Source organism: Quercus lobata, chromosome 12 (genome assembly GCF_001633185.2).
Source record: "Quercus lobata isolate SW786 chromosome 12, ValleyOak3.0 Primary Assembly, whole genome shotgun sequence".
In the NCBI taxonomy this organism is placed as follows: domain Eukaryota; kingdom Viridiplantae; phylum Streptophyta; class Magnoliopsida; order Fagales; family Fagaceae; genus Quercus; species Quercus lobata.
This window is the reverse complement of record NC_044915.1, coordinates 5,106,942-5,119,749: the sequence shown is the minus strand read 5'-3', so window position 1 is coordinate 5,119,749 and position 12,808 is coordinate 5,106,942. Positions and strand designations below refer to the sequence as shown.

The window sequence follows — 12,808 nt, the reverse complement described above, 5'->3', positions numbered from 1 at the left end:
AAATACGCACAAAAATTGAATTAGAGAAAACAAAAATTACATTGTCTCTATAACTACTAGACTAATTGACATATTTTATTGGTTTTTAAGAGCATTATTGGACTAACTCAAACATTTGGGGGGGTCAACTTCTATTTTGTAGCTAAATTTTTAAAATTTTAATACTTATACATAATATAAAATAATTTTTAAAATTTTTGTGAGGGCCATGGCCCCCCGGCCATGCTATAGCTTCGCCCTTGACTCTAGTAGCCTCCCTTGAGGACTTCTAAGGAAATTTCTGATGTTTTCTCTAGGAATACTTACATATTTGTTACTATGATTGTTTGACAACAGATTAAGATGTTATTGCGGTTGTTTTAGTTTAGATATGGCAGTGTATATTGTAACAGAAATGCTGTGTTTACAATACTTTCACAACAAATCATAAGTGTCAGGTTGTTACTGGTGGACAAGATAGTAATTTCAGTGATGAATTTAAATTAAAAACTCGTAACAACTTGTCACTTAAAATTTGTTATAAAAATATTGTAAATGTATCACTTCTCATATTATAATTGTAATGCTATATCAAATCTCTCTCCCATTAATCAGCCCAACAAAAGCATATTCTTGAAGTAATGCTGGAAGAAAGTAAGTGAATTAAGGTTGAAGAAATGTTTATTAGAGCTCGGGTTGGTTGTTTAAAACCATCACCAGCCACGAGGAGGACCATTATTACGTCCTTAACTTAACAATCAAAATAATAATTAGTGGGCACTATTCCCTCTTACCCCAAATCCAAAGACAGCAACGACTCACCGTCCGTACCCACCAGACTCCGAAACCGAAAGATACCACCAAGGCCAAATTTTTTTTGTGTGTATTACCCCAAGGTCATTTTCGTCACTTCATCCTAAATTCTTCACACGCCAATAAAATATAAAATAAAATCATTTTGCGGTTTCACTCATTTTTCTCTCCTCCTTTCCTCTCAGGAAGTGTTCGATTCTTATTATCGTTCACTCCCTGAGTCTCTCTCTCTCTCTCTCTCTCGCGCGCGCGCTTAAAATCTCTGTGAATATTTTCTCTGCCATGGCGTCCGATCCTTTCTCAGACAAGAATGCTGTTTTCAGAAAACTGAAGGCCAAGTCAGAAAACAAGGTCTGTCTTTTGTAATCTTTTCCTTCTTGGGTTTTTTTCTTTTTTTAAAGTCTGGATCTGATTCAGATCTGGGAATTCCGTAATGGGTTTATGGGTTTTGAGTATTTTTGTCTGTTTGTTTGGGTATTTTGCTGTGAATTTTTCAGATGTGCTTCGATTGTAATGCCAAGAACCCAACTTGGGCTTCTGTGACTTACGGGATCTTCCTCTGTATCGATTGCTCGGCCGTGCATCGTAGCCTTGGCGTTCACATCAGCTTTGTCAGGTCTTAATCTCAACTGGGTTTTCTCTGTTCTTTGAATATTTGTTTGTTTTTGGGCTTCAAGAAGCTGATTTGGGGTTTTCTTTATCTGATTCAGCTATGAATTAGCACACCTTTTTTGTTTTTCTGTTATGTTTGTAATCGTGGTATAAGAAGTTATAGCTGTTGCCTTTGCAGTGGATTAGCTAAAGTTAGATAAAAGATTCTAAGTTTGTTGTTAAATCGAGAGGAATAAAGATATAATGGTGGTAATAGTGTGCCTTTTAATCTGTTTTATGCATTTAGTGTGGCTACTTATGTTGGGCAAAACGTAGGTATAGTTCCTTAGGTGCTGCCCATTATGTTCCCCTATTAAATTCAATCATGTGGTTGCATTGATCAGCGAAGCTCATTGTTGAATTTAATTGTGTTTGAAAAAGATAATACTATTGCATTAGACTATGCGGTTGAATTTATGTTCCCCAATTAAATTCAACCATGTGGTTGCATTGATCAGTGAAGCTCATGGTTGAATTTAATTGTGCTTGAACTATTGCATTAGTTAACATAACTATGTGGTTGGATTCAATTGGGGAGCCTAAGGTATAGCACCTAAGGATCTGTACCCAAGTTTTTTCCAATTATGCTATAGATTTAGAAAAATGTGTGGAATGCGATTGGGTTGTCTCTAAAAATTTTTTTCGGATCAGGATGCTTCAGTTACTTGGACATTGGAATTAATTTGATTTCAACGTTGTGATAAGAAATTTGGGTCAAGAATGTGTGAGGTCCATGCCACTAACCCTCTAGGAAGTGTAACTTAATAGAGGGGATGTTTGAGAGAGGGTTAAACCTTTTAAGTTTTGAGATCATGCAGATTCTGTCTCCACCCCCCCCCCCCACACCCCACCCCCACCCCCACCCCCCCCCCTCAAAAAAAATAAAAAAAAGAGAAGGAAAACATTTTTGAGATCCAGCATTGGGACTGTCAGATTTTTTACCACAGGTTTAGGTTGTAGCTATGGGGGTCTTTGGGGATTGCCTTAAATCTTGACTATGAGAGATATAAAACTGTGAGAATTCACCAGCCATCTTTAATTGTCCAAGTCCCAAGTTTCTGTAAATGTAAATGATGACCATTTTGATTATTATTGCTGCTTTTTGTGACAGATCATGGTTTGCAGGAAACTCCAGTAAAAAACTCTGAACACACCCAAGCAAACATGTTTCCAAGGCCATTTTCAATCTTGCAAGTCTTGAACGATGAACTTTTTTTTTTGTGAACCAAACACAATATCACATCTTTTACTAAAAAGCCTTGTTATTCCCTCTAATTTTTTTCTCTTAGAGCTCTTGGATTGGTCCTTTTACAGTTGTTCACTATGTATTAGGAGTCAAACTAGTGTCTTTATCTACGTGTTTGGGAGATAAGTCTTACTTTTGATGGTTGGCTTTTGATGCCCCTCCTTCATTTTTTCATATTTCAAAATGGATGTTGAAGAAGCCTTATTGTATATCCGTCTCTCCTTTAGTCTAAAAAATATCCACACGAATCATTTTGAAAGAAAGAATATAAGAAAGGTCCAGACTTTCCTCTTTTTAATGACATCTATGGGTATTTGTCATCTTCAAATGTTTGTCCTGATGTTCAATATGCTGCCTGGGTGTCTTTATTTGTAAAGATAAGAAATGTACAATGTATGATAGTGGAGTAACAAAAATGCCAGCACAAATAATCCCCATATTCTAATTGGTAGGTGGAGTGTAGATCACAAGATCTCTGTAAAACTTACTAGAAAAGGCGTAGCGTGGAATTAGGTGCTGTCATGTTTTATGCGGCTGGTGTGGAAGGAATGAAATTCTCGCACATTTGAAGACACCAGGAGGTCTTTAGAGAAATTGAAATCCTTATTCATATTTACCTTGTTTGAGTGGGCTTGGAATTGGGGATTTACACATTATAGCTCCATTTTTGAGTTTCACAACTCTCTTAGTTTTTCTGGTTGATACTTTGTAATTCTTTTAGATACTTTGTGTTCATCATCGTGAACATAAAGTAATTCTTGTTTGCTTGTTTTGTCTGATAACATTCTGGAACTAATCCCATTGCTAATAAGGTTATATTACATATGTCCTTGCAAGAAAAGATGACTCCTCAGAGCCCTTCTCATTTGTTGGTGAATGCTGCTTGTTTACTTGTATGTTTAAAATTTCTTTCACAGCAATCTGCTTTTAACTCCATAATGAGGGAAGAAAAAATAGTTAGTTTAGTGTTGATTTTCTCTTTTACTATGATAATGCCCTGGGTGAACATGTTGCTGCATCTGATTCATTGAGCATTTTGGGGTGGTGTCTCAAGTATCTTTTTGGGTTGTGTGGGTATCAAAATTGTTGAATCGACACAATTCAGGGTGTTGGTGCATTGGAGGATCATCTTTTTCCATGAACCCTTCTTGACCTATTCCTTTTTATTTTCCCATATTTATTTCTGTTGGAAACTTTTGATGGGTTGGAATTGTTGCAATCATGATAATAGGGAAAGCTGCTAGTTTCTATATGATTTCCAGTTTTGGTGATTCTGTGATTATGAGGATTTATAGGTGCAACCGATGTGTGACATCCAATATAAAGCTCTCAAGGTTTTGAAGGATGAGTTATTAGAGTCTAGGGTTAAAGAAAGTTTTTCGTATGGTCCAATCAGTTAAGAGTTACTGGAAAAGGAACAAGGTTCTAGATTTTTGAAGAATATTTAGCTCCCCCATTCCACCACTAACATAATAGATCAAGAAACTTACTCGGTTATACCCATTGAATCCCAACAGACCTAAATACAAAGCTCCACAACTCAAAAGCCACATTATCGAAAAATGGTTATCCATTGAATCCCAACAGACCTAAATGCAAAGCTTCACAACTCAGAAGCCACATTATCAAAAAATGGTTCATTGTCTCCCCACAATGTCAGCACATACAATACCAATTCACAATAAAATAACCCCTATTGAGAAGGTTCTCAAGCGCAAGAATTTTCCCCAAGCTGCTGTCCACTCAAAGAAGGAACTGAGGGATATGTTCGAAGTTTTCTTTCTCTGTATTATTATTATTATTATTATTTTGGTTTCTTGTTGTCATACATAGTTTTTGGTCCACATCATTTTTTCCTTTTCTTCAAATATCTTGGATTTGTTCCTTAATATAGGTTGTGAAGTAATATCAAGCAATTCCTTTTAAAAAAAAAAAATTAATATTGAGCTTTTATGGTTATTTTTTTGTAGCTGGCCCTAATTAATATGTTGAGGATCCATAGCCGACCCCCTAAAATTTTGAGACTAAGGCTTTTTTGTTGTGGTAGTGGTGGCTTTGACTTAGACTTTGTTTTTTGTTTGACAAGGAGGGGATCGTAATGGCTAATTATATTAAAAGAGTGGCAAAAAAAGCACTTAGAGAATCTGATGGATGTGGGTGACCAACTATGGAGACTTGTTGGTGGAATGAGATGGTTCAAGTAGAATTTAGATTAAAGGGATAGTTATAGAAGCCTCCCTAGATGTAGAGACAATGTTGTTTATGAAAATTATAGTGACAAAGAGGAACTGAAAAGGTTGTCTAAGATGCTAGATTTAAGGTGTAGGATGAATTATATTGCAAGCTGGGACAAATTATATAGCAAGTTGGGGATGAAGGATGGCGAAAGGAATATTATAAACTCGGGAAATGAAAATAAGAGACTTGAATTGTGTGAAGTACATCAAAGATGAAGATCAAATAATGTTAGTAAAGTAAGAAGGATTAAAGAAAGATGGAAATGTTATTTTGATAGACTGTTTGATGAAAGTCATACAAAAGATTTGAATGAACTGAGTAACCTTATTGAGGATAGAGAACATTGTTTTGTTTGTAGAGGTAAATGTTGCATTGAGGACAAGCTATGTCCTAGAGCCTTGTAGTTCAATTGGCATCTCCTGGTATTTCCAATCGAGATGTCCATTGTTCAAAACTTCAAATTCCCCTCTCCCATTGTTGCAAATATTGAATTATCAAAAAAAAAAAAAAAGACAGGTTGTGGGATCGAGTGAAATTCCCCCTGAAGTTTTGGAAGTGCTTGGGTGATGTGAGTGTAGGATGGTTGAGAAGCCTTTTGAATAAGAGAAAATGCCTAGTGAGTATAGGAGAAGGCAAGTGATATAAATTAATATGAATTAAATATAGTGGTTTAAGAAGAAAATCATAATAAAGGAGATTAGATTGGCTATTTAAAAAAAAAATTCAAATTTGGGTTCTTTTGTAAATAAATGAATATGTTAGGATATTTATAGTCATGAAGGTTCTAGGAAGCTCCACTCCCACCAACTATCCACATGCTTTCACTCTTAATATCACATTCCAAAACTCTTTTTCATTTTCAAGTCTCATAAAAATTCCACTTTATCTCTTTGGAAGTTCCAGAGACACAAATGGCAGCCACAGCTTCATCCACCAAGAGGTCCAAGGCTTGAGTTTATGCTTTCTTCTTCTTCGTCTTCTTCTCTGTTTTTTTCCCTTACAAATCATCTGGTTCCACTGTTCCAGATCTGAAAAAAACCCAAAGTGCATGCCAGCTATAACAGGAGAAACAACCTGAAACTGGCTGAAATCGGTTCATTAGTTCTTCTTCTTTATTTATTTATTTATTTTTTCTTCGAATGAGGCATGTCCCAACTGTGTCCCTTCCATGCTCGATTATTTTTTTAAAGAAAGGGAAGGACACGCATGCAGCCCTGTCCACTGTGTGCCTTACGTGTCCAACACGGGCATGACAGGAAAATTGTTGTGCGCGCTTTCATGGGGGAGGCACTCTTAACACCTATATACAAGAATAGGGGAGATATTCAAAACTGGACATATTACTGAGGATTAAGCTTATGAGTCACTCTACGAAGCTTTGGGAGAAAGTGATTGAACATGGGTTGAGACACGCTTGAATAGTATCAAATAATCAATTTGGTTTTATACTTGGGTGACTTACCATGGAAGTTATTTTCTTACTTAGACCTTGAATGGAAAAATATAGAGAAGTCCATGAAGATCTCCATATGGTTTTTATTGACCTATATTAAGTGTTGGATAGGGTACCTTGAGAGATTATGTGGTAGGTTATAGAAAAGAAAGGAATTTCACTAAAGTTTATTAAGCTTATTAAGGATATGCATGACACAGTTGTAACTAATGTGAAAACAAGTGGAAGCATCACAAGTGAGTTTCCTTTCACTATAAATTTTTATCTAGGATTGGATTAAGTTCATATCTCTTTGCATTGGTTATGGATGAGCGCACTAGATCTATTCAAGATAAATTTTCTTGGTATATGTTTTTTGCAAATGATATGGTTTTAGCGAATGAAACTAGACATGAAGTTAACATTAAATTAAAAGTTTAGATAGACGCTTTAGAATATAAGGGCTTTTGGCTAAGTAGGACTAAAAGTCTAAAACTGAAAGTTTAGTAAAAGTATAAACAAAGATGAAATTTTAAGACTTGTTTATCAAGAGATATGAAAGAGTCGATGCTTTTGATATTTTGGATCAATAATTCATAAGAGTGGAGAGATTGAAGAAAATGTGAGTAATTTTATTCGAACATTGATTAAGTAGAGAAGCGCATCATGAGTATTGTGTGATTGTAGAGTATTTTTTAAATAAAAAGGAAAATTATATAAAAACTTTATGCTCTATGGTACTTATATATAAATAAAAAAAGCCTTTATGCTCTATGGTATTGAATTTTGGGCTAAGAAGCAACTTGTTGATAAATGAGTGTTGAGGAAGAGGTGTTTGAGATGGTTTGGTCATGTGTAGAGGAGAGCAATTAATATACCAGTGAGTAAAAGTGGGTTGATTCTAGTCGATTGAACAAAAAAGGGTAGAGGAAGACCTAAATAACATTAGTAGTAATAAAAAAGAATGCGCCAATTAAGGAGGTGGTAGAGGGTATGATTTTGGATAGGATAGAATGGTGAAAAAGAATACATGTGACTAACTTTAATTGGTTTGTTAAATATCCATAGCCATTTCAAAAGTTCTGAGACTATGGTTTTATCATTGTTGTTGTAGGTAGGCAAGGGTAATAATTACCCGGTGGTTCTTGTTACATCTTACATGACTATTTGTAGACCATTTCTAGTGCAAAGTGGTGCTGTGTGTACCATGAGTTGAATGGAATGTATATCAGAGTTGTGAAGCTCATTACTTGGCACATTCTTTATTGTGGCATCTTTTTCTTTCAAAGTTTAAAATTTTAGTATCACATAATAAAATATTGTCACATTCATGTAGGTCGACGAATTTAGACTCATGGACTCCTGAGCAGCTGAAAATGATGAGCTTTGGGGGAAACAATCGTGCACAGGTCTTCTTTAAGCAGCATGGATGGACTGATGGGGGCAAAATTGAGGCAAAGTATACATCAAGGGCTGCTGATTTATATCGGCAAATACTTTCAAAAGAAGTTGCTAAAAGTATGGCAGAAGAGGTGGGTTTGCCATCATCACCTGTTTCTTCTCAGTCAGCACAAGCAGCTAATGGACTCCCTGATGTCAAGACAAGTGAAGCTCCAAAAGAAAACTCCTTAGGAAGGCAAGAAACGCATGATACCACTGCTTCACCTAAAGCAACTCATACAGTTCTTACCGGTACTGTCAAGAAGCCTCTTGGTGCCAAGAAAACTGGGAAGACTGGGCTTGGTGCTAGAAAGCTTACTACCAAGGTATTTTAATTTTTTTAAAGTTTACCATGAAAAGAGATTATTTATTGCTTCACCTTAGTGAACTAATTGTTTGCCAGCAGAAGTACCTTAAAAGTATTTCTAGTTTTAAATTCTGTTACTCAATTACCCTATATTAATTAAACTGCTAAGTTTCTAACAAAATAATATTTTTCAAATGTAGCCAAGTGAAAATCTCTATGAACAGAAGCCTGAGGAACCAACTATTCCAGTTCCCGCCACAAATAGCACTCCAACAGCAGGCCCATCTCTTGCATCTCGCTTTGAATATGTAGAAAATGTCCAATCTTCTGAGAATAGCTCTAGTGGCCCACATGTGATAAGCCATGTATCTGTGCCAAAATCATCAAGCTTTTTTGCAGAATTTGGAATGGATAGTGGTTTTCCAAAAAGGGCTGGCTCAAACTCCTCAAGAGTTCAAGTAAGCTAAATGACTTGCAACATAATCGTGCTATATCGGTGACTTTTTTTTATCATTAGTAATGTGACCTATATTGAGTGCTCACTGCTCACCTGCTTGATTATAGGATGTGAATTCTAGAAACTAGAAACTGTAGCAGTCAAAAAGGACTTCTAGGTCCAGATTTTTCTGGGTTATGATGCAAAGATTCAGGCCCATTCCAAAGGTTGTAGATACTACAGTTATGGCAACATGGAAATTACACAATTAACAGCAAGACTGTAGCAGTATAAATTAATACACATCCACATATTATATTTGCCGACATTTCATCAAAAATACCATTACAATTTAAGTTCTACTATTCTTAGCGTGGCTTAATTTTATTTTTATTTGCGTATAAATCATTACAATTTTTCTTTTTTCCTTAAAGTTATACTCCATTGCTAATTAGACAGTTTTCCTCAAATCAGTTTAGATGAGTCTCCTTCAACCAGGTATATGTGGTGGTCAGGTGACCATCAACATGTAGTTTAATCACATGATTGTTAAATAAGTCAGGTTATTAAAACTACACACAGATGGTTATAAGATTGCCATGCATGGGTTGAGGAACTTTTCTCTAAACTGGTTTGGAGGAAGATTATATCTTTACTAAAAGGAGAAAGCTTTCATGTGCTTGTTAACGGGTGTCTGAAATTTGATAAAAATGTCCAGATATTGTTGGATGAATATCAAATGCTTATTATATTGTCAGTTCAATGTGCCTATGAGATAGAGTCCATTGTTGCTTGTTAGCTGTGAGTTAGTTTGTTATATAGGATGTATCACTGATGATGGAACTTGTAGCATAAAGACTAAATAAAGCTTGCTCTTGTATCAAGGCATATAGAGTTCATGGTATTCTCTATTCTGGCACTAAGTTACTCATGTTTCATGTAAAATTCTATTTTAAGAATTTATTATGATGAATAACACTGAATTTTTAGGGTTTCATTTGCTTTTTCGCTGAATGCAACATACTCTCTGCAATATCACAACTTCATTTAGAAAGACAAACTGCATGTTTGTAGTTTCTGAGGAGTTCTTTTGGTGTGTTTTGATTTTATGTGCATGCTTAGAGGCTAGTTTTTCATTGGTGTTTAAATTTTTTGAACTTTTGATATTCTTAAACCATTTATTGATATCAAAAAAGGGACGCCTAGTACACAGGAAGTGTATAGGAGTCAACAAATCAAATACAAAAATTACATAAATCAAGTAAATCAATAAAAGAAGAAGATGATTGGTTTTGCAAAGCTGACAACCAATCCAATATGGTTCTAAAGAAAAATAACTTGAGGTTGGTCATAGATCTCTCATAATCTTCAAAGCACCTGCCATTTTTGAGGTGAAGATAGAAAACTTGTGTTGTTATTAAGAAGCAGAATCTTAAAAGCAAATTGTTCTATTTTGTGTTTTTGTTATATATGTCAATGCATGTTAACAGAGTATTGTACTTTGTGAAATTGGAAATGAAATAATATTGTTTCATTATCCAAAGCAAGTTCTTTGTTTGACTGGTTTCAACAGCAGACATTGCCATTTACTTCAGACCATGTGTTGACATGGGCACATGATTTTAGGGCCTTCTTGCTTTATGTGATGAAATGAACATGCATATTTTTGTACCTAGAAGAATATTTTGCTGCTGTTAGTTTTGTCTTTGGGCTACAGCATGTGTGTTTTGCAACTATCACTTCTGATGTCATATTTGGCTTTCATATTACAATCAATAGTTGGCATTCCTGTGTCATGTCCTGCCAATGACAATACGTTGCAGTTCAGTTCACTGTTTTAATTTGTGGGTTTGCCTCAGTGATGCTCTCCTTCCTCATCTATTCGTTATTAATTTCCTTTTTTCTCTTACACACTTATCAGATTCAGGAAACCGATGAAGCAAGGAAGAAGTTCTCAAATGCAAAATCTATTTCATCAGCCCAATTCTTTGGGGATCATAACAAAGCTACTGATGATGCTCATGTTTCTTTGCAGAAGTTTTCAGTATGTTCTCTTACCACAACTTATTACTGGAAAAATTATCTACTGAATTTTAAGAGAGTTCTTTTCATATGCTGTGTTCATGTTCACATCACTGGACGTAATGTTGGCCCAAGGGGATGAAAATATAAAATAAACTAAAATTTCTTTGTTAATGTTAATGTAACTAACTCTTCATGGTTTTGCTAGGAAATTAGAGCTTAATAGCTTGACTTGGATAATGATTAAAAAAAAAAAAAAAAAAAAAGCTGCTTTATCATCTTTGTCGACATTTCCATAATTCCAAATGATAAAAAAGCTGGAAAACTTAGTTAGATCCCCCCCCCCCCCTTCCCCCCCTTCTCTTAATAAAATTGCCTTTATGACACAAATTCTGAAGCGAATATGGTTGTTGATTTTGTTTATCATTTTATTGTTACTTCCAGGGTTCAAATTCCATATCCAGTGCGGATCTTTTTGGTCACGACATGGATAATTCCTCTGTTGATCTTACAGCTGACATCATAAACCGGCTTTCTTTCCAGGTAGGCCTTGCAACTTCACTGCATGTTACATATCACTTGCATTATTCTTGATGAAATTGAGAGATTCAGTGGAATATAAGCTTTTTCCCCCTTGGCTCTATCTCCCCCTCACTCCCCCTTTTTGCTATTTTAGATTGCTGCATTACTTTTGGGTTGACACTAAGTGGCTTTTTTCGTTTACCTTCCTTTCGCCAGGCACAACATGATATTTCCAACCTAAAAAACATTGCAGGCGAGACCGGAAAGAAGCTCTCTTCGTTGGCATCCACTTTAATAACAGATCTTCAGGACAGAATCCTGTGATATTATTATGTTGTGTTGGAATACAAAAAGAATGAGGAGTTTGTTACAGTACCAGCCAAATATGTAGTGAATGTAAAATGAGTTCATTATAAAAATTCTTTCAAAAGACTGAAATAAGATTTTAAACTCTCTCTAAGGGCTTGTCGTGACAGGGTGACAGGCTGGTTATCTTATTTTGTTAGCACAGGTATTTCGATATTACTTTGTGTTTTAGTTGTTTTTATTTTGAGATCTTATGCGTGTGTGAACCTCAGTGAACTCTCCTACTCTGTATCAGGAAAATTCAGAAAGCTACCTGTCAGTTAAAAAATTGCCTTTTTTAATTTTTTTAATTTTTTTCATTCTGGGGGTTGAGGCATGATAAGGAATTGCAAAGGAACTTAACTTTTAAGTGATTGTTTGGAAGAGTTTATTTTCGTTGATTTATTCTGTTCAAGTAATAAACTGTCGTATTCTAGAAAAAAGTAAAGCCTTTACATAAGCTAGAGGTGAAAATATATTAGCATTTAAAGCTCTAAAATAAATGTAAATTTCAAAGTTCAAACAGATTCTAAAAGCTAACTAAATTTCGTACTCCTGTGGATTTCCACCGTGTCTGGCAAAGTTATATTCAAACCTGAATGATATAGGATAACATTTTGAGATGTATGAAAGATACAATGTGTTAAGAGATTCAGAGCACTCACATCTCGACATTGTAGTCTTATAAACTTTTTTAAAATTCAATTATTTGTTGACTGTTCCTTTTTGTATAAGAAAAACAAAGTGAAATATTTTGGTTTACATTATAGGACTCTCTGAGTCTTTTTTTCCTTCTCTTATTTAATTATTTTAGATTTCCAAAAAATGCAAGTTTTGTAATAATTAACTTGGACGTTTCTTTATTTGTTTAATATTTGTTGTTGGAAAAAATGCTCTGACTCCTCTGTAAACTTTAACGTAGCCAATACACTCCCTAAACTTTTATTTTAACCAATTTATTCCTTAAACTTCGCATATGTGCCAAATAGGACTATTTCTTAGCCAGAATGTTAAGTGACTAATAAAAATATCAGGCACGTGCAACTTATTTAAAAACAAAAAACAAACGTCTAGACCATTTGGGAGGGGGTGAAAAAAAAGAAAAAAGGAAAAAAGAAGAAGACAGTCTCGTCCTTATCTCCCGCTGTAGATAAAGCTTAAGCACAAGAGCATACTATATCAGATCAAATAAATTGTAATCAATTGTTATCTATATATGACTATATTCAAATAAATTGTAATCTATACAACAATTGTAAATACTAAATACAATTACAAGCTCCCAAGAAATAGTTATGGGAAGTCACAATTATTTTCAGTCTCTACATCTCATCTCTGGTTTTCAAACCTAAGCTAACGGTCCTTTTTGACAACTTC

General features: G+C 34.9%; 1 protein-coding gene across 1 annotated transcript; it reads left to right on the top strand.

Moving 5' to 3' along the window:
• The first annotated feature begins 944 nt into the window (after positions 1 to 944).
• LOC115971260 (probable ADP-ribosylation factor GTPase-activating protein AGD8) lies at positions 945 to 11,740 on the top strand. Its single transcript, XM_031091062.1, has 7 exons — positions 945 to 1,143; positions 1,290 to 1,408; positions 7,696 to 8,125; positions 8,307 to 8,564; positions 10,464 to 10,586; positions 11,009 to 11,107; positions 11,303 to 11,740. Exons 1-7 carry the CDS (start codon positions 1,075 to 1,077, stop codon positions 11,408 to 11,410), a joined length of 1,206 nt encoding a protein of 401 aa, XP_030946922.1. The 5' UTR covers positions 945 to 1,074; the 3' UTR covers positions 11,411 to 11,740.
• Positions 11,741 to 12,808: the final 1,068 nt, after the last annotated feature.